Below are 20,974 nucleotides of genomic sequence, written 5' to 3'. Positions count from 1 at the left end.
AGCCAATATCTATGGAGTACTTTCTTGTGAGATGCTCATTTATCCAACCCTCAAAGAAATAATTTTGGTTTGAGTGAAATGACGGCAAATTGAAGAGTAGAAAGAACAGATAGAGATGGACAAAGCCTTGGTATTGTTCAGCTCAGCTGTAGCGTTCATCCATTCTAGATAGAGTCCATAATGAGCAAGATTTTATATCATCATAACCTTAAAGGGAACAATTAAGAATTGACTAGAAAGCATCCATTAAGTGTAGAATCGTGGTTCAATTACACGAATTAGACCATATTAAAGGAAAAAGAGCTGTTGCATTAGAATGATTTGTGCTTTCTTTGATATGCTTATGGTTTTGGGTGGCAGAATTCAAAAGCCCTCTAAACGATGATAATGAGATTGTTACAGTTCCCTCCGAATCACTGCTTAAACTGTCATGTTTTTCTCAAACAAGACAGGAGAAAAGGAGGAGGAGATTAAAGAAGCTCAGGCAGATGAATACACAAATCCTCACGACCCCTCCTGCTTATTTGTTTTGGTCTTACAAACTGGTGATGCCAATTGTCCTACGGAAAAGCAAAAGAAAAAGAAGCCCTGCAATCACAATCACAATTCACAATCAGCCAGTTTCGTCAATACACATCTGCGTGGTTAAAGCCACTAGATATGCAGAATTGTGCTAGTTAACCACCAACTGATAGAGCATGTACTAGGCATATTACACAATACACAAATTCCTAACAAGGTGTTCTTTGAACTTGCGCGAAACAACTTCATCTGTGGTACTTTCTGCAACAACTGAGTGATGCAGCATACGCAATGGTTTTTATATCCCCTCCTCACAGAAGATTTTGATATTCTGCAAGAAGTCACGAGTAAAATTCCATGATGAGGTCTATGGACCCTTCTTAACAACAGATCGCAGAGCTCAGGTTTCTATGATGAGGTGCCTGAAGATCATACGTGATGCACGCTAAGGAGATCCTTTAGATTCATTTCCAATAGTATCCTGATTGCGTCCTCCTAATCAAGTGAAGCAATACATAGGGAACCTAGAATCAGAATCTGTTGAAAGCACTCAGGAAAATATTGATCAAACCTTGCCGGGTCATGGTTGTATTCTCAAGTGGAGCCCCAATTTCTACACAGGCAATGCACTTTGGCAAGAGAAGCCATGTAGTCATCGGACCTGAGGGATACCAAAGAATAAAAAAATTTTGGTATTTTACCATTTAAATGAAGCTTTAAGTTGAGCAAATTATAGACTATGGGCAGATATTCTGTTAGCAGACCTGAGTCCATAAGGAGATTGACAAGCAGCAACAATGTGACGTTTTGCTTCATCCTGTTTGTCCTGCGTAAGAGAAAACTGCATGCTAATGACCTTCCAAACATAGTAACGAGGCAAGTAATTGACCTTCACAATTACAGCATAACACTTCCATGTAGAACATCAAGCATAGAAATAAACTTGTTCAGTCTCTATTGGTAAATCTTAGTTCAACAAAGGGGAGCTCCAAGTGTCACCCAAGTAGGATAGCCAACAACTGAGTGACAGGATGTGCACCGAATATGATGGTTCAAAGTGTCAATGTTGAAGAGTACTTGGACGACATCCTCCTTTGTGATCAGTGGACCACCTTATTTGTCTGTTCCCTTAAACCACTAAGTGATTAAGTGATTAGATACAGCAAACATTGTATAAGCAATTGATTAAATGTGTGTCATTTTCCTTCAATGTTTATACATTATATGACCACGAAAGTTTCATTAACATTATATGACCACGAAAGTTTCATTAACGGGCTACTTTTGGAAACATTTCATTGCAGAAATATATCAAGGCTGCAAAGGTCAACATGACGTAAAGTTATTTCATCAGCCCTCAATATATCTTGGAATCAACATCTACACTACTCAAAAGTTCTTGTTCTAAACTTATTGCAGAAGGCTCTGATGATTCCTAAATCACAAATTGGAAGAATGTTTTAGGACCGCAACTGTAATACCTGGGATTCATAATAAAGTCCAGCATATAGAGAAGCATAGAAATACTCATTCTCCCGTCCACCAGAAAATGCAGCCACAAGCTATGCAAAGAAATCGGTTAATTAGCTAAAGCATTGCCCTGAATAGCTTAGACACATAGACTAAGAGTATCCCCATATCAATTAGGTGATAAAGTAACCATGTACAAAACACACTGTTTGTATGGAAGAATCTACTCCCAAGTAACAATTTAATTAGCACTTAACTTCAGGAAAAAAAGAACTTTTTTTATGTATTCCCTAGGAAAATCAAGGTCTTAGACGAGCTACAGATTGATTAGTTATCCTAAACTGGAACCAACATCAGTCCAGACCTTTTCTGGATCACCACCATCCTTGAACATGCTGTATGCCTCTCTCATGACAGGACGAGGGTCTCTACCAACCTGCATGTATTAACTAAACTGTTCAAATGCAGTACTTATCAGTTCAAGTGAAAAGATGGAAGCCAAAATGTCTTATGAAGGGCTCAGAAAATCGGAAACAGAATTAAACCCAGAAATGTCTTTAAAAACTTGAATCTTCTTTCGTTTTTCAAAGACAAAATTACCTCAAGGAATAGACTAAAGTATTTTACACGTAGTAGAGTTCCAGGCTGCGGCTGCAACATGTCCAAGAGAGCATAGTGCATATTGAAATCTAAATATTTAGCAGCCCTTTAGGTTCTCTTAATCTAGATGACGTGTCTAAAATGACTCTAACGAGCACATACGGTCATCTAAAATCTTCCTTCTTGGAAAGGATACGACGGTTCTGAATCGAGCTGCTAATTGTTGATTTACCTCAAGATACCTTCTTCTTGCTTCATCTACTCCATATAATTGAGCTTCACAAAGGAAACACCATATTGATTCCTCTGTATCATTTGGGTTTTGAGCAACATCCAACCGAAATTACTCTGCACCTTCCTCAAACCTAGGGAGAATGAAGTAAATATCTTATCTAGAGAGCAAAGAGAAAAGAATCAAAATGCAAAGCGCAGGTAATAAATCAATCCAATACCTGTCAAGGTAGTATAACGACAGTCCCCTCTGCCAAAGATCTGATTAGTCATAAAAAGCACCTAAATTACTATATAACCAAAAGCTTTTCCACAAATCTTAACATTCATCAAAACTCGGGAAATCAACCCTGCACAACCTCTAGCATAAAACTTTGAAAATTATACAAAGTAAGACAGAGAAGTTGGACGCTTGATGCATGACGGTGTTGGATATTCGCCATAAATTCCGGACAACAACATATTTAGTTAAAACCCACAACGTCAGCGGCTGGTTATATACTTCTCCGAAATCCTAGTGAAACGATGGGGACATAAAAAAAAAAAAACCATTCACTTCGAACTTCCCATTAGTTTGATTGCCGTTGTAAACTGATCATTTTGGTGTTAAATTGTACACATTTATGTTTTTGCTATCCCATATTACGGTTGACTCACGGGCTTTCTGTCGAGGATCAAGTTCAATTGCCCTGTCAAATTCCACCAACGACCCCAGCACATCACCCTTCAACCAAACAAACATTGCAACTGACAGAGATAAGATTATCAACCAAGATAGATAAGAATTTAATTAGCATACAAAATTAAAGAAAGTACCAAAAACTACCTGTCTGAAGAGAAGCATTCCACGTCTAATTGCCATCACAGCTTCACGAGCTGAGCTACCGCCGGTCAAGGCCTCCCACATTCCAGAAACTGAAGGCAGAACCAATCGTCTCCTTGACAGAAGCAGCATTGATGGCAGCAGCTTTTGTGGGCGGCTAATTTTGGAAAGGTCAGTACCAATGAATCTAGAGAGATGGGGAGTTGTACTAGTAAATGAAGAGTACTGGGGAAAAGGGATGCTGGAGACTACAATTGCAGGTTTCAAATTGTGGGCTGTTGCCATTAACCTATGAAAGCAGAAACCTTTACAGAGAGAGATGATAAGGCGCGTATGACAGTTGCCTAATGGCTAACGGTGGGTAAAAGGCGCCACAATCCACGAACTTTGGAATAACGATTTCACGCGCTCTTTACCGGATTCGATGCTTTGTTCTGTTTTAAGGTGGCTAACTGAAAAGAGTTTACTTTTAAATAAAAGTCAAAAAAATTCCCATGAAGCATCTGGTCTCATAGATTATTGAAATCACTTCGAGGGACCTCATTTCAGCAACTAAAAGATTTTAATCCCACAAGGAGAACCAACAACTCTTTCAGCATAAAAGAGTTCTTGTTCGATTAGTATGTTAGCGTAAAGGTAGTTGCAGAATGAAGCTAGACTTTTCCGGCCGCCCCAGCAGAGTTTTTTGATCGATGGATTTGATCATTTATAGTATCTTTAGGAGATGCAGCGCCAACATTCATATGCTTACCAAGCAGGGCAAGACTTGTGCAGTAGTAAATAAAGTATTGGACTTGGGCATGCAACATAATTATGGCTCTTCAATGGCGAATTACTACTGTCTTAAATCTTACTTTGGATGATGGACTAAAATTCACCAAAATTAAGCTTCCATAAAAGTCATAAACTTCCATCTCTCCATGTGTATTCCGTCATCTCAAGACCAGTCAAAATGTACAAATGTCTTGGGAAGTTCAAGACCAACAGAGGTTCCCTCTTCTCAATATTTACGCGACAAAAAACTTACTCGTCACCATGTCTCAACTAGCAGAGTTAAAACTCATCTTGACGCCATATTATCAGATGAGAAGTTTGTTTGGATTGGTCTTCATTTCCTCAAATATATTTGCTTACATCATCATTACAATTTTCAATACACCTTTTTATCTTCCCAATTACCTTTTCATCTCACATACATCACATCACAAAAAGTGCTATAATAAAAATATCTCAAATAACTTACAATCCAAACAAAACCATGGTTACAGAAGCTAAGGCCTTTAAGACTTGGAATGAGGGGAGGAAAAAAAGGAAGAAAACGGGTTGGTGGGTACCAGTAGCACAAATGAAAAAAAGGAAAGCGCATTCAGTAAAAATCTCAACAGTCTCACAGAATAAACTCACACCCAATACGAGTTCAATTAGTAAACAGAAATAAGTTTCACCATTCAGCACCATTCACCAACAAAAACAATCTGAACTTACAAACAAACTTCCAAGTTTATAGAGAGGCCCTTGACCATAATTTAGGAATAAAAGTAACATGAAACTAGACAAAATTTGACTAGCCAAATAGGTGGCTTCAGCACGGCCATATATAATTAATTCCAACAGATCACTTCTTCGACTTCTTTGTTCCCCTGCAAGAAGAAAATTAGTATTTCTTAGTAAAATCACATACAAGAATGGTTACTTTATACTATGTTTGAAGGACAAATTGCTCACTCTGTTGGCTGAGAGGCAGGCGCTGGTGGTGCTTTTGCCCCAGGTCCCTGCACAGAGTCACCAATTAAAGAGCATATCCAGTTAACAAGTTAAAGACAAAATGCATTGACAAATCTGCACGACATTATGTAACATGATGAATTAACTTGCTTTTAGACTTGGAAAGAGCATGATTAAATAGCCAGCATCATTTAAACTAAATATCAAATGTGTCATGATATTCAACAATCGAATTTCTAAACAAATACTAATAGAACGCAAAGGCATGAAAAGCACTGTGGATACAGAGAATAACCTGGGAAAGAATAGATTTTGTGGCTTTAGATTGAAAGAATTTTGGTTTCAAATGCCAAACATACCTGGGCCAAACGCTCTTCTCTCCTGGCCATTTTCCTTTCCCTGCTTGCCTTGTTCTTGGCTCGCTTGGCCTCAAACTGATCAGACAATGTCTTTTCTCTTGCCTTCTCAGCCTTTGACTTGTGGATACTTTCCATTAGCACTCGCTTGTTCTTAAAGACATTACCCTTCACTTTCATGTACATGTCATGATACATATGTTTATCAATCTTCTTGGCCTCCCTGTACTTCCGAAGCAAACGCCTGAGGACACGCATTCTCCTCATCCAGAGGATTTTTGTAGGAAGCCTTGCTTCCCTTGTACCCTTGCGTTTACCTAGAACATTGATAATCAGTCATCCACAAAAACTGCTTTAAAAGCGAGGGAGACATTTCCAGTTTAAGAAGTTATAATGCAGCATATCCACTGGATACACGTGCATAAACATGCCAGCAACTGCTCGACAATGGTAATGAAAAGAGGAGGACAGAGCAAAATGCTCCACAATATTATCAACAGCAATTACCATATCCAGAATGGCGTCCCTTTCTCTTCGCCTCCTTCATTCTGCGTGCACGAGAGCGAGAATGAATCTTTGTCGGTTTTCTAATAATAAACCCATCCTTGACCAATTTCCTAATGTTTTGCCCTGCACCCAAAGGATGAAAGTGTCACTCAATCCATGAGCACAACCAATTAGCAAGAAACAAAAGCTCAGTTTCAATTTAATGTTAGTCCAATAAATGCTATTTAAGAATGAAAGCACAACCAATTAGCAAGAAACAAAAGCTCAGTTTCAATTTAATGTTAGTCCAATAAATGCTATTTAAGAATGAAACTGCCACGATATAGAAGAACACTTAGTATGAAGAAACTTTATGAAACACGAGAACTGAAATCAACTCATTCAAAGGTGCTTGCAAGAAGAGCACAATAGCAAGTACGAGAACATGTTGAACATGTTCAACATCATCTATCAAGTATATGATGGAGATATTTTAAGTTTTTAATTCTATAGCCATCCTGTACAAAAGGTAATATCATACGTAGTCATTGTCCAAAGAAACATGGACTGCATAGATAATTCAACCTGGGAAAAGAACAAGCTTTTAGGTAGCAATTTCTCCTTCTTTATCCTCCATATTCCTCATTATTTCTCTTCAGTTTGAATTTTACCTACCATCGCTGCAACAGAAAACCACACCAGGTCATCCCACCAAGTTCTCCTTGTTCAAGTCTTACACTCTAAATGGAACTGCTTCAAAACCAAATTTAATTGCATGAGCACTACCACCTCAACCCCATGTTAAAACCGATCTTCACAAATCTCATCCCAAACTGTACCTCTTGACAAGCTAAACCAAAAAGAAAAGAGAAAAAGGCTACAAATTGTAATTGCATATCAAAACCTCAGTTGCAATTCCAACCCCAAACATTTTATCCTTGTCCAGAAGAAGATTAATAAACTCTAAACTCCCAAATGAATAAGTCAAACTCCATAAAGCAACAGAATGTACCCAGAGGCTTTAGCTTGCCATTGATGACACCTCTGAAAGAAAATCCAAGCAGAAAGTCGTCCAAACTCAAGGGCTACACTGATCAAATAGTTTGACAAGATATTTCACACCAAAAAGATAATCTTTGAATTAGTAATTTATCCCAAAGCAGAAATCATCCTCCTTGGGGTCAGCAGCAGACGATGTACTAGGCTGGCCAGGTAGATGAGTATCGCAGAGCGATTCATGTGCCCAGAACCAATCAATTATGGTCAAGCCCCTCCTAGACTACACCTAATTTTCCCCCGAAAAAGGGAATCCTGGAACTAAACCATCCAATTTTTCACAAATTCAAATCCATATTCTGAAAACAAAACCTACGAAATCCGGATAAAAATAGGAAAATTTGTCGAATGAACACTAATTAGGAAGAAAATAAGAGAAAGTCATAAAAATATAGAAAAAAAAAAGTTCCATATTTCGGCAAAATTAGTAGAGGATGATGCTTAACTGGAATTGGCCATGGAGATTTCGCTGACTTCATTCGGGTCAAGCCACACCTTTCCCTTCCCGCACTTGAGTACGCTTGCTGCTAAGCGCTTCTGAAGCTTCAGCGACACCATTTTTCCTCCTCTCTGTATCTCTCCAGCCGCAAGAACTAGGGTTTCGCTGCCTACAAATACACGCTTGTTGAAGAATATCTAAACCCTAGATGCAGAGGTGAAATTTGATGAAATTGTAAGGGCATTTTCGTCCGAATATAAATTAAATTATGTCGATGGATCAAGGCCCATCATCCCCGACCCAGAATTCTTAGCCCCATCCCTTTTTCTTTTTTTTTTTTTTCTTTGGCATTCAATCTATCTTAATTTTCTCCACAATTTGTTGGAAAAGGATTGAGATTTCATGCTATTGTTGATAATATTGATTTTTTTTTTGAAAAATTGATAGAAAAAAGGCTTTCTACATTTTAGTCATTGTTTTTGTGGCGAAGCCAAGGTAATATTAAGATTTAATAATTCATTTTGCTTCAAAAACAAATCGAAAGTTTGATTAAAAATTTATTACGATGGTATATGTATTTAGAAATATTTTCAAAACACTACACGAGAATAGGTAAAAACGACTCACTTAAGTGTGGCAATGCATGTTGAAATTGTTTGTCGAAGAGCAATGTACAAAAGTGAATTAGTAATTTGGTACATAACTAAAAAACATTTATAGATTCTGATTATAAATAATCAATTTTTTAAATGTTGTCTTTTACTTTTGTATTTAAATTATAGATTTTTAATGGTCCAAAAAAGTTAGAATTCATAATGCATCAAATAGTAACTTTTGTTTATTTTTACTAGTCTCTATAATCATTTTTCATAATCAGATATTACAAAATTTAAAACAAACGAGAATAAGGTCTCAAGAGCACTTTTAGCAAAAGCAAACAATTGGTGCTTTTCTTGAATAAATTCTATTTTTCAAAACATAAAATATCAACTTTGGTAATTCGTCACGAATTATGAGTTGAATAAAGAGATAATTACATTTTAAAGTTTTAAAGTTACCTATTAGTCAATGAAATAAGTTGTATGCACCAATGATACACTTGTACACATATCCAAACAATATTATATTAATAAGCACTTTATCCAGTCATTCCAGTGCAATTAAAAAGGACTGTTTGGTTCAAATTCTACAATTATTAACACTATGGGTATAAATAAATTGGAGAATAATATTGAGTTTTATTATAACCCATAGAGTGATTTTAGAATGAATTTATGTAATAAAACAATAGATAAGTTAAACCCTACCATATAGTAATTAATAATAAAATCAATAGAAGGGATTTATGAAACTATTAATTGACCTTTCAAGAAAAAAAAAATGATTGAAACATTCCTTATCTTGAAATTTAGCAGGTATAACCCACAGGTATCCGCATCCGTTTTACAGTCTGCGACTAATCCCATTCGAGTTGGGTCAGATCCCTTGCAGGGAAGTTCTCCCAACATTATTTTTTTTATTTCCATGATTTTAAACCCGAAATTTCATGATTAAAGGATTCAAACCCTTCCATTTGTGTCAACATCACTTATCAAACACCTCTCAATATAACTATTTCTACCAAAAGCCAAGCGGCCCAACACAATTCTAGAAAAGCTTCCTTCGCCATCAAGGCCTCGCCTCTGCTAACTCCCGCCTTCCCTGAGTTTTGCTTGGTGCAAGTCTAGCTGCCTTGTGTTCCTAGTGTCGCCTTCTTCATCATCTCTGAGCCACTGTAAATATTTCATTCAGCAGCGAAATAGCTCCATTTCCTCAAGAATTTGAAGCCAGATTTCCACAAAATCTATTTCACTGTAAGCATGTCATCTGAATTTCAGCTAGCTGAAATTCATTTTCTGGAAGTAAAGTTCCTAGCTTTAGAGTGTCAGTGTTTTCTTTAAATTACGACTGGAAATGGAAAGATTTAGTGATGTAACTCTAGAACCGCAGCAATAATACTCTTTAATTTCTTCCATAGGCGACTCCCAAATGGAAGCAGCAGTTTTGCGGCTAGGTGGCGCTCCTACTCCCATCTTCTCGGCTTTGCCGCCATCCACTCCTGCCCTTTGCACAACTCTAACTCCTGTTTTATGCCCAACTTCTTTGGAAAGGATCAGGTTCCCCCCTACCCCAGGTTTGTATCCCCCTATTTGCTTTGGCAATTTACCCCGATCCTCATTTTTCCTTTCTAATTATTTTTACTCTTCTTTTTTTTCTTTTTTGGGTTGGTTCGTCAAGCAGCGGTCTGTAAGAGCAAGAACGTAGAAGAGCAAGACCTTTATGGGCTTCCCAAAGAGTTTTATGATGATGTATGTGCATTGCCCTCTCTCTCTCTCTCTCTCTCTCTTTGTTCTTGAGTATTTGATTTCAGGTTTATATTTTGTTATCTTTGGTTAACAGTGCAATTTGCACACTGGGTTAAATTTTGTTTTTTGAAAAGAAAAACAAAACAAAAATAAAAGCTTTAGTTGGTGAATAGTGCGTGTACCTGCATAAAAATATAGTCATTTTAGGTGTTGTTTGAGAGCTGGGGTCTAACTTTTATCAGGTTAGGAATGGCAAGCCCGGCAACGTGAGAAAACTAAGGAATTTCATCAAAAGCGTAGAGAGGAGGAAGAGGAAGAAGAAAGAAAGGTTGAAGAATACAGGGAGATTGGATTGAGGATGAAAGACTATCCCCAGGAAGAGCTTCTCAAGGCCAAGAAACTGGTTGCCAGCTTTATTAAATCAGCTGAGGAAGTGGAACAGGTATATCACTATGTATTGTATAATCAGTTGATAATAGGATGGGCCTCCTTGGTCTCCAATCTGTGATAATCTGGCAAGAGCGAGTTTGAGCAAGTGTCTTACAAGTTTATAGGCTTACCTAAGCTATTTCTTAATTATTCACAAAGTTGGAGGTTTTTCTGTAGCAAGTAGTCTCTTCCTTTCTTCCTGTGTTTTGAAAACATATTGATACTACTTGTTGGTCTTTGCAAGTAGAAAATTGAGGAAGCTGCTGAGAAAGGGGAGCTTAATGAAATTGTTCTGATGGTCATATGGAATCGGCTTGATCTTGCTCGGCGTGACGTACGTTTTTCACATATTGCAACTTTTCCTGGTTATCTATGGTTTTCCTTTTAAGGTGGCATATGCTGTACTGGACAAAATATTCCGCTACTGCCCTCTGGAATTTTTAACAGGGATCTCATCATGACACTTCTTCTGATGGAATCTAAGTAGTAGTTAATTATTGAAAGATATCTGAACAATTCAGTGCAAGAGCACCTATTTATTACATCCTACTGCCTTGAAGAAATATTCTTTAACCAGCAAACATAGTGCAGTGGCACACAATGTTGTTAAAGGACTTAAAATTACATCTGTGAAGCATTTTCTGATATATATATATATAGCTGTGTCTCCTATTTTGTTCTTCTTATCTGATCAGCTGTGAAACTAGTGATTGATTACTCATACATCTTCCCAGGATGAAAAAGATGCAGTTCGAAGTCTTGATCTCTTGTACAGGCGGGTTGAGGTATTAAAATTGTACTAACTGGCTGCATTAGACACAAAGTACAGGATTTTTGTGATATTTCTATTGAGTTTCCTCTCTTGGTCTTGCTTGGATGAATGGAACTTAATCAGTGACTGTGACATGAATTGTGGGGTTATAACTTGATTCAGCTCATGTCCTATAACTCTTATATAGAACATGAGCAAGGTTGAACTCTAGAACTTGTTGGTTTTTGTTGACCTAATTCTATGCCTTTCACTATCTGAAATGATTCTTCACATATAAGAAAAACCCAAATACCAGGATGAAATGCACTTTAACTTTAAGCGGGTACAATCTTGTTGCAGTTGTAGGCATAATGTTTGGATAAGAACAACACATTAAAACAAATTTGTTCCAATTTGTATCTCTGCTTCTTGATTATCATGAATTTAGGGTCATTGTTTACCAGCAGTTTACTCCACATTCGTTAAAAGATGTGCCCTAGCTTCACGTTTGGATGTCTCTTTCGTTTTTCTTTAGGTACTCTTTTTTAGCGGTTTTTTCCTCTTTTTGTCTATCTTTGGTATCTGATTAACCGAGTTTTGCATACATCTTAGACTGAGATTTTGAAACGGGAGGCTACACCTGCCATGAGGCTGCTTAATGATCTTTTAAATATGCATGATGGATTTGATGATCAAGATTGGCTAAAGGCATGCAAAAAGCGAATGTTTGATACCTTTCCACGGGAGGACCCATTTACTATCCTTGCACCAGCTGGTTTTGACATTGATAAGGTATAGCGTTGACAGCTGCTTAATATATTCCAAATGAATCGTAATTTTAGAGATTAGAACGTGATGGGAAACTTCAGAAGTTCTTGTAGTGAATCACTCTTTGTACTCGATCTCTTACATAGAATGTTGTTATACTCATGGTTGGATCTCTGTTCCACATCTTATCCTTTCAGGATTTGATGCGGATATGGTATGTGCTTTGCTATCAATATTATAACTGTTATTGCTATTATTCTTGTTATAGGAGTTCCAATATGGCTTCATTTATTTTTCTTTAATCATGTAGCGTGAGCATTGGACATTATAATTTGCTAATTAATTTGGTAATGAGATGTGTTTGTATATCCCAGACCTTAAACCTTGCCCATGACATCTTTCCTTTGATTGGATGTTCCTTTTGCTTGAACTGTGTGTTCTCTCAGCATGAAGGACCGTTGGCGCCAGCTATGCCTGTCGAAGCCGATAATGTTCTCTTAAGGGTAGATTTTGTCAGGGAGGTTGCTGCATTGCTCCAAGAAGTTCGTTCTCAGCAGACTGAAGCACAACATGAAGAAGGGCTTGATCCTGAATCTGTTGCCAGAATGTTGAAGCAGCATGAGAAGCAGAGAGCAATACGCCAAGTAGAATCTTTGTTGGATCTGGCAATTAATTTGAATTGGTAGTTTACCATAAAAAACGAGGCTTTTCGTGCTTCAGTAGATAAGTCATAGAGGCCAGGCTTATTATTCTATAAGAACTGACGGGGTATGTAATAAGATATGTTAATCTGCATGGGAAATACATAACCAACAATGAGCATATTCGAAGAGTTGTGAAATCAAAATTTGGCAAAGTATCTAATAAGATACATATGTTTGCATGGAAGTACATGACCAAGAATGAGCAAGTTGGAAATTATAGAGTCACGAACAGCAAAAAGGATAAGATTAAAAATGGTATATAAGCAACAAAGTTTCATCATTCTATAAATGGTATAATCTGTTATATTAATCAGTTTGGAATAATTACTGTTGCATTTTCTGTGATGTGATGTATGTGAGATAAAAAGGTGATTGAAAATATAAAAAGGTAAGTTGGAAAATGTGTTTATGATACAAGTGAAATATTATTTGGAAAAATGAGGTATCCAAACAAAAGATATTTTTAGTATATATTAGTTTGCATGGGGACAGATAATCAACAACGAGCATATTCAAAGAGCAGGGAAAACATCGTACAAGTGTGTTTGGATAGTATATTAATTGGGATAATTTTTTGAAAAAAAAATTAATATAGCGCTTTTTTAATATACTCTATAAGGGATAAAAAGGTGATTAGAAAATATATTGATGATACAAGCAAATAAATTGTGACAAATAATTCACTATCCAACCTGCAATGGAAGTTATACAAATGCCAACTCAAACCGTAGTTTGCAAAAGAGATGGAGAACCAAATCTTCAAGACTGGAACCACAATCAGGAATGGCAGCTTTCGTGGAAGCCGCAAATAGAGAGTTTGTTTAGATTACACATTATTTACGCTTTATTTACACACTGACTTGCTTACATCATCAACAACATGTTTTTCATTATCATATTTGCAGCCGATAAGGCTAAAAGAAGCAGCAAATGGACAGCCAGCATCGCGCGAGTCGGATCATGCAGATATTATTGCAAGTTGATGGCAAATGCAGGGGCAAGGAAAGTCGAGAATGCGTACCGCTTTGGAAAATCAAGGTCCAGAAGAAAAAAAAGGTCCTTTACTTCACAGGTCAACAAATCCGCGCTTTCAAAATTGCTGAGCTCGAGTATTTATTATTTAATTTCGTGAGTAACATTCGTGAAACACTTGTAAAAGTGAAAAATGACAATGCGAAAATATTTAATATGAGTAGTCAACAAAGCATTTGTAAAATTGCAAAGAAAAATTCGAATCTTGAATTTGACCTGACTTTGACTGCGTCAACTCGATTTGATCCATCTTGTGCCAAAACTTTTTTTTTTTTTTTTGATGTATAAATCTTGTGCCAATACTTTATCTTAGCAAACTAGGATAATTTTAGAAACCCCTCCTCAGGTATCTGATAATTTCACAGGCCTCCCTCTAAGTTTTGAAAATTACACTAATCTTTCTTGAGGTTAATTATTTTGTAACATTTAGACCCAATCAATAATTAAAAAGTGATATCAGTAGAGAGAAAATAATATGATTTCATCATTACCCTTCATCTGCCATGTTATTGAATTAATTACCACACACATTAAAGAAAAATATACTAAAACTTGCCTTTTATCATTAGGGATCAAATCACATATAATATCAAAAAATAGTATATTATTTTATTTTTTTCACTTAATACAAGATTCAAATTATGCTTTTCAGTTACATATTCATCGTCAACATGATCAACAATAAATAATCAAAAAATTTGCAACCAAAATATTACAAAGAACAAACTTTAACATCACAAATATTTTTGTTAACATATTAAGATTAGTTGCTAAGATTTTTTTGGTATTAAAGTTTGGTCTTTATAATTTTTTGGTTATAGATTTTGTTGACTATCTGTTGTTGATCATGTTTGACGAAGGGTTTGTAACTGAAAAGAGTAATTTGGATCTTATATTAAGTTAAATATATATAATGATATGCTATTTTGATGCCATATGTGATTTAATCTCTGATGATAAACAACAAATTCTAATATTTTTTTTAATGTTTGGGTTGGTATTAGATTAATTAAATAATTTAGTAGATGAGGGGTAATGGTGAATTACATTATCTTCTGCCTTCTAATATCACTTTTTTAATTATTGGTTGAATCTAGATGTTATAAAATAATAAATTTCAAGGGAAGTTAATGTAATTTTCAAATTTTAGAGAGAAGCCAATGAAATAATCAGAAACCTCAGGGGAGGAGGTTTCTGAAATTATGCCTAGCAAATTGATGGACAGTGATACTTTACTTTAATCAATTGTCTAATGAACAAAAAAAATGTCACATAGAAACGATTAAACCAAGTATCTTCAAATTACTCCAAAATTCTTTTCAAGTGAAATATTCATATTTATAAATTGAACTTTTTGTTGTTTGTGAGTTTATATGTCATATGATTGCAAGGTTACTTCGAAAACTTTGATGTAAAGAGAGATTAAGAATGGAGCACTGCAATTACTTTATTTAGTTCATAATTTGACATGGGCAATCGACTCATGAGAAAATAGGTTTGTGACAATATTATTATGCTGTTTCAAAATATCCTTCATGAATAAAATTTTGATGACTTGTATATCGCTTTAATTCATCTTTCCTTTCTCTTCGTTCTCGGATGATTCTTCTATTTTATATTTAAGCTGAAAGATCCACCTTAATTATCTTGAAAATGAAAGCAATTTATGTAGATAACAGAAAATTTTAGACGAAATGAAAAGGCCACTTTGGAGTTAAAGCCTCTTACAAATTCGCCATGATTCTTCAGCCGCCGCTATTTGGATCTGCAACTTACAAGGGTACAGTGCCTCATGCAGTCTAAGCACTATTGCAATAAATGTCCATTAAGGCACCAATGTGGAAAGGTACATTAAAATTTGGATTTTTCGAACGGGTGCATGTACAACATGCATTAGCGTTCAATTAACTTGACAGATATATACGCATATTAATAATTATTATTTATATATTTTTTCTATTTAATCTCGTCTACTCTCCCTTATATTTATTTACTTTTCTTAATTAATCTTATATTTTTAAAAATATAATACTTGAAATATGTCTTAACGAGTGCCCCATTAGACAAACTGTAAAAATTGTGTTTTACTATCAATCTCGTGCATTTAATTTCAAATTCATAATATGAACCATCAAATTTATAGTGGCAACATAGAAAGTCCCTCTGTCTTGATGATTCAACAAGTTATCGTAATTGATTTAATAAATTGACTAACAGAGTGTTCAATGAATACTCGTTAAAAAGGATTTTAAGTGTAAGTCTTTTGAAAAATGTAATTAATTCGAAAAAGTTTTAAAATGCAGGGGTATAATAATTATGATTGTACGTATTCACATCATAAATTGGATACTATTTACATGCTAAGATAGGTACAATTTAGTTACATTTTTAGAAAAATCTATAAGTTAATTAGCAAATAAAATGTCACGTTCTTGTTTAAATGAAAAGCTACTAACAGTAAAATAGTGTACCTTAACAACGTGGTGAATAAGTTAAGAATAAATCTTTATCACTGACAATATATACACTATCACCATTTGATTCATGATATGTGTGTAAAAGTTAAATTTCAAATTTAAATTTTACATAATTATCATTTATCTAACGTATGCACTGTTAGTACAGGAAAAATTAATCCGTGAAACGCTGCCCGTTTTAGTATACAAGAATGTCTGTCACTACTCAAGATTTCCAGTCGAATGAAACTCAATCTTATCGTGATTGGCGAGACAACCTTTCACTCCTTTACAAGGAAGGCTCTGATGGGAAGATTTCACATTCATGCAAATAACAGAGAGTTTTCTTCCTTCTTTTTCTCTCTTTTTTGGAACTAAAATTATTAGAGTTAATGCGGCAAAGATTGGTGGCAGACATCTGACCCGTGAAACATACGTAAATGCAGTCAAGATGTTCGAATGAATCAACAATATATATATATATTTATTTTTCTAGTTTTGTCAAAACAAAAGCAATATATCTTGTTTAGGCGGTGTTATAATATCGTTATAGAACGATTGATCTGACAACGGTTTATGCTCTTAATTCCGTATACGTGTCAATTGATGATCAAAAATGACACAAGCCTAAACTTTATGAATACGCAGTCTTTTATTTTTCTTCTTCTTTATACATATGTTGGCTGCTCTTGATAAAGACCATTGTTTTATTTGTTTGGAACTATGGATAAAGTTTGGCTCTTTGACCAATGAATCAATAATATATTTACAATACTCGATTCTGAATTAGTCGAGACCCAATGTGATCACAAGATATTAGGACTCCTAACCCAAAAAAAAGAATGTATTTCCTTTCTAATTCTTCTTTTGCATGGAATGATGAATCAATTAAATTATCTCACGAAATTAAATAATCACTTTTTTTGTGAGGATTAATGATTTTAAACAGATTAGGCCAAATTACAATATATAAACTGGGGTAATACCTTAATAAAGACAAAAAACTATTAACAATATAAAAAAGATTATTCGAGTCCTGTACTATCTTCTTTTTGTTCCTTTTGAATTTTCTTTGGATGGAAATTCTTTGTTTATTTCTGCTTTACTAATTTTTACTCCATTTTAATATCATGTGTCATTAGCTCTACGACAATGACAAAAGCTTTTTCGTATAAAACGCTGGACATAATAATGTGGAGGAGAAAAGGAATTTTATCAAGAATGCTGGACTTATGGGCTTTATTTGGCTTAATTACAGCTGACCATCTGATGCTTAGTGATTCCCTGATACCAATCCCGTTACAAAATCAGAATGGCCATATCATGGTTAGATGCATGACACATGAGCAAATTTGAATTTGAATTTTAAATTTAGATGAGTTATCATGCATTTAATGGTGATGGTGTATATACTATCAGTATATAAAAGATTAATCCTTTTTTTATACTTCAAAATGTAAACGAGAAATGAGGCATCTTGGAATACCTGTAATATACGTATGGAAGAGAAAGTACCTAGTGAGGTGAATATAGTGGGGCTAGATTAGCCAAGTATTAAGAATTTCTGTTATTCTAGTTCACTTCTCCATGGTTAAAAGAATAGGAGTTCCTAATGAGATTTTGTGTTATTTTTTCTTTATTTTGTTGTTTAATTTTGAATTTATTTCAGATTTAGATTTATGTCGGCAGATCTCACCATATTTATTGGAGCTTATAACTGTTGATTAGCAGATCTGACAATTGCAGCATGCACAGAGTGAGCTGCAACGATTTATTCTACGAGGAGATGATTTTAAAATTGATGGTACTTTTTAAATCTGTTCTTAATTTTTCAGGTCTTTTGTATATGTTAAATTGCAGATCTACAATTTTAGTGCATGTTGAAATCTACGATTTTAGTGCATGTTTTATCGTTCATTAGGGCAACAATGTATATCAATCGTACTAGACGATTTCCAGCAATCCATTAAATGTTATATATATATATATATAAAGAATAGGCGCACATAATTATTTTTTACCAAAAACCAACAAACACAGATAGACAAATTTACATTGAAATTGTTTCTCAAACACTTCTTACACTATGCAAAGTAATACATGAAATGAAGTCATAATGCAAACATAATTGTAGTGCTTGTCGGTCTATAAAATACTACGCAAAATTATACATGAAATGAAGTCATAATGCAAACATGATTGCAGTGTTTGTCGTCCTATAAAATACTACTTCAGTGGCTATTAAAAGTTGGCTTTTCCTCAAAAAAAAAAAAAGAAAAGAAAAAATCTCAATTCATGCCTTCGACAGGTACTAGCCACCCTGCAAATTTTCACAAACACCTTCATCGAATTATCAAGAGAGGTACTTCTAGAAATCGTTAGGTTTTAATTCTTCTATTTGAAGGCATTTTATAATGTTTCAGTAGCCTTTATAACCTTTTTTATGGTAAATCACCAAATCAATATGTAATTATTTCAAATGCAAGGGGAGCTGAGTGAAATTTGCATAAACACTAGTGGAGGTTTGTGAAATTATTCCTATAAAGCGATAAGAACAAAAATCTTGCAGTCCCACTTGTTTTGAATGCTGTAGATGGCAGAAAATCAAATGAATCTTTGTTCTCCAATCCAATGCTTGAACATGGCAATTGGCAAAAACAGAGGATCATGACCTTATGGGCGTGTTTTTCCACTTCAAGCAGATTTCACACAAACGGTGGGAAATTACAAGCGAAGACCACCGAGTGGGGCTGAGAAATCCAGCCAATCCTGTTCCAGTCAATATTGTGTAGCCAAATTGTTAACGTAGCCAAGGCAAGGCCATGGGGCCTATTTTGGAAGCTTCTTTTCACTGACACGGCACATATATAAGAAGAGAAGACCATCCGAGGTGCAAATCCATTTGCCTTTTCCATACAGAACAATCTGAGCATATTTACTTCAGTTTTGTAATTGGATTCGATCATTTCTGTTTCTTGATTTTCGTGAATCAGAAATGTCGCAATTGGATTTTAACATGTTGCCAGAAGACTGCGCTTCCACAATTTGCTCCCTCACATCTCCTGAAGATGCATGCAGGTTGTCCATGGTTTCTTCCAGTTTCCGATCAGCTGCAGAATCAGATTTGGTCTGGGAGAGATTCTTGCCATCTGATTACCGAGATATCCTAGCAAGAACCCTCAAACCCCTCAAGTTCTCTTCCAAGAAAGAGCTCTTTTTTCTGTTTTCTGAATCTATCCTCTTAGATGGAGGTAAACAGGTTAGTCCTTTATCAGTCATGCTCAATCATTCTGGAAAAGTTTTAACATATATAACATCCGCTTGGGGCAGCAGGAGAAATGAATTCATGGGATATCTTGAAATTATTAAACGTAAATTTGTAAAAGAGTTTATGCAATCAAACAGGTTCGTGTCATCCTAATTTAGTTGATGATAAAATGAAACTTATGAACAAATGCAAACTGATTGATTCTTGATTTCAGACCCCACTGTTTTTCCTGCATATTGAAAGTCATGTTTGCATCTCAATGGTGATGTATTTTGTTGCATTGACTTCCAAGAACACATATGGTCCACTTGTGGGGTTAGACCCCGGAAGAAATTTCCTTTCCTAAGAAATGTCCATAAGATATTTTATTAGTCTAAATCAGAACTGGGATGATCTTACTTCTGGAGCTGACTTTTTTATTGTTATAAACTATTGCAGAGCTTTGCATTAGAAAAATCAAGCGGTCGAAAATCATTCACACTATCTGCAAGAGAGCTTTCTATTTTGCATGGCAATGAATCAAACCATTGGTGCTGGAAATCCTTGACAGAATCAAGGTAAACTTTGCCCAATTTGATACGCTCTTACATGTATAGAATTTGAATGGACTTTACGCTTGAGTGCTTGACTAAGCTAGGAAAATCAAATATGACCGAGTCTAGTAATCTTAATTAATTGCAGTTTTATGACTTGATTATGCAGGTTTGCCGAGGCGGCTGAGCTGAAAACAACAAATAGGATAGAAATCGAAGGCAAGATAAGAACACAGATGTTGTCTCCTAACACAACTTATGGTGCTCATCTCATCATGAAAATTTCCAGTCAATCATTTGGGCTTGACTGTATTCCATCAGAAATTTCTGTCAACGTAGGTGATAATGTGGTAACAAATACAGCATACTTGCGCCCAAAGGATGAAACGAAGCAGCAAATGCAGAGCCTGTTTTACGCGAATCGCGTGCAGATGTTAAAGATGAGGGTGAATGAAGGTGATGAAAGATTGCCAGTTGAAAGAAAGGATGGATGGATGGAAATTAATCTGGGGGAGTTCTTTAGTGGTGCGGTTGATGAAGAGATCACAATGAGTTTGATGGAAATTAAGGGTCATCAGTTGAAGGGAGGACTCATCATAGAAGGCATTGAAGTTAGGCCGAAAAACTAGCACATTTGTTCTGGTGCAACTTGGTTCTCTTTTCAAGTGTTAAATTTTGGGCATTGTTCTGTTTGTCTAGGTAAGGATTTGAAAGACACAAAAAAGCAGAGGGAGCTTGTTTTATAATATCTACAGGGCATCCTTTTTCCGGCTTTCATATGGAGCTTGTACATAGAAGTTAAATCAATCAGATGAAATTTAAGGAACCATTTGAAAATCTAGTTGTTCTTTTTTTTTTTTGCCACCTTTAATTTTGGATAGTTTAGGACTTGTTTGAATTGTATTTTTCTGGATTTTTTGTAGAAAAATTGCTGTAACGATTGATATATGTGAAGTAAAAAAATAATTGGAAAATGTGTT

The 20,974-nt window shown here is 35.4% G+C and overlaps 4 protein-coding genes across 8 annotated transcripts; 2 read left to right on the top strand and 2 right to left on the bottom strand.

The window, feature by feature from the left end:
- Positions 1-622: 622 nt before the first annotated feature.
- On the bottom strand, positions 623-4,046 carry LOC113760428. The gene is given in 8 exon segments (XM_027302998.1): positions 623-1,183; positions 1,287-1,348; positions 2,004-2,084; positions 2,357-2,428; positions 2,825-2,957; positions 3,045-3,084; positions 3,481-3,547; positions 3,650-4,046. Coding segments are annotated over 8 exon segments (804 nt in total). The 5' UTR covers positions 3,932-4,046; the 3' UTR covers positions 623-1,116.
- A 965-nt stretch (positions 4,047-5,011) lies between these two features.
- On the bottom strand, positions 5,012-7,910 carry LOC113762041 (60S ribosomal protein L19-1). The gene is made up of 5 exons (XM_027305285.1): positions 7,716-7,910; positions 6,235-6,357; positions 5,731-6,044; positions 5,372-5,418; positions 5,012-5,286 (listed from the first exon to the last, which is right to left on the bottom strand). Exons 1-5 carry the CDS (start codon positions 7,825-7,827, stop codon positions 5,262-5,264), a joined length of 621 nt encoding a protein of 206 aa, XP_027161086.1. The 5' UTR covers positions 7,828-7,910; the 3' UTR covers positions 5,012-5,261.
- A 1,433-nt stretch (positions 7,911-9,343) lies between these two features.
- On the top strand, positions 9,344-12,842 carry LOC113760498 (protein PALE CRESS, chloroplastic). Of its 2 annotated transcripts, XM_027303099.1 has the most exons (8): positions 9,344-9,561; positions 9,726-9,881; positions 9,989-10,056; positions 10,301-10,495; positions 10,730-10,816; positions 11,217-11,267; positions 11,846-12,025; positions 12,448-12,842. In XM_027303099.1, exons 2-8 carry the CDS (start codon positions 9,737-9,739, stop codon positions 12,685-12,687), a joined length of 966 nt encoding a protein of 321 aa, XP_027158900.1. In that variant the 5' UTR covers positions 9,344-9,561; positions 9,726-9,736; the 3' UTR covers positions 12,688-12,842. The 2 variants fall into 2 exon arrangements, with proteins under 2 accessions (XP_027158900.1, XP_027158901.1); XM_027303100.1 differs by lacking the exon at positions 10,730-10,816.
- A 5,614-nt stretch (positions 12,843-18,456) lies between these two features.
- LOC113763873 (F-box protein VBF-like) lies at positions 18,457-20,835 on the top strand. 4 transcript variants are annotated; one of them, XM_027307855.1, is made up of 5 exons: positions 18,457-18,555; positions 18,896-19,083; positions 19,187-19,452; positions 19,900-20,018; positions 20,164-20,835. In XM_027307855.1, exons 3-5 carry the CDS (start codon positions 19,189-19,191, stop codon positions 20,621-20,623), a joined length of 843 nt encoding a protein of 280 aa, XP_027163656.1. In that variant the 5' UTR covers positions 18,457-18,555; positions 18,896-19,083; positions 19,187-19,188; the 3' UTR covers positions 20,624-20,835. The 4 variants fall into 4 exon arrangements, with proteins under 4 accessions (XP_027163656.1, XP_027163658.1, XP_027163655.1 ...); XM_027307857.1 differs by having other exon boundaries at positions 18,457-19,083; positions 19,272-19,452; XM_027307854.1 differs by having other exon boundaries at positions 18,457-19,083.
- The last annotated feature ends 139 nt before the right edge of the window (positions 20,836-20,974 follow it).

The sequence above is a fragment of the Coffea eugenioides genome, chromosome 2 (assembly GCF_003713205.1).
Source record: "Coffea eugenioides isolate CCC68of chromosome 2, Ceug_1.0, whole genome shotgun sequence".
NCBI classification, from domain to species: Eukaryota; Viridiplantae; Streptophyta; class Magnoliopsida; order Gentianales; family Rubiaceae; genus Coffea; species Coffea eugenioides.
The sequence above is the reverse complement of the archived record's forward strand: the minus strand, read 5'-3'. Positions and strand labels throughout refer to the sequence as shown.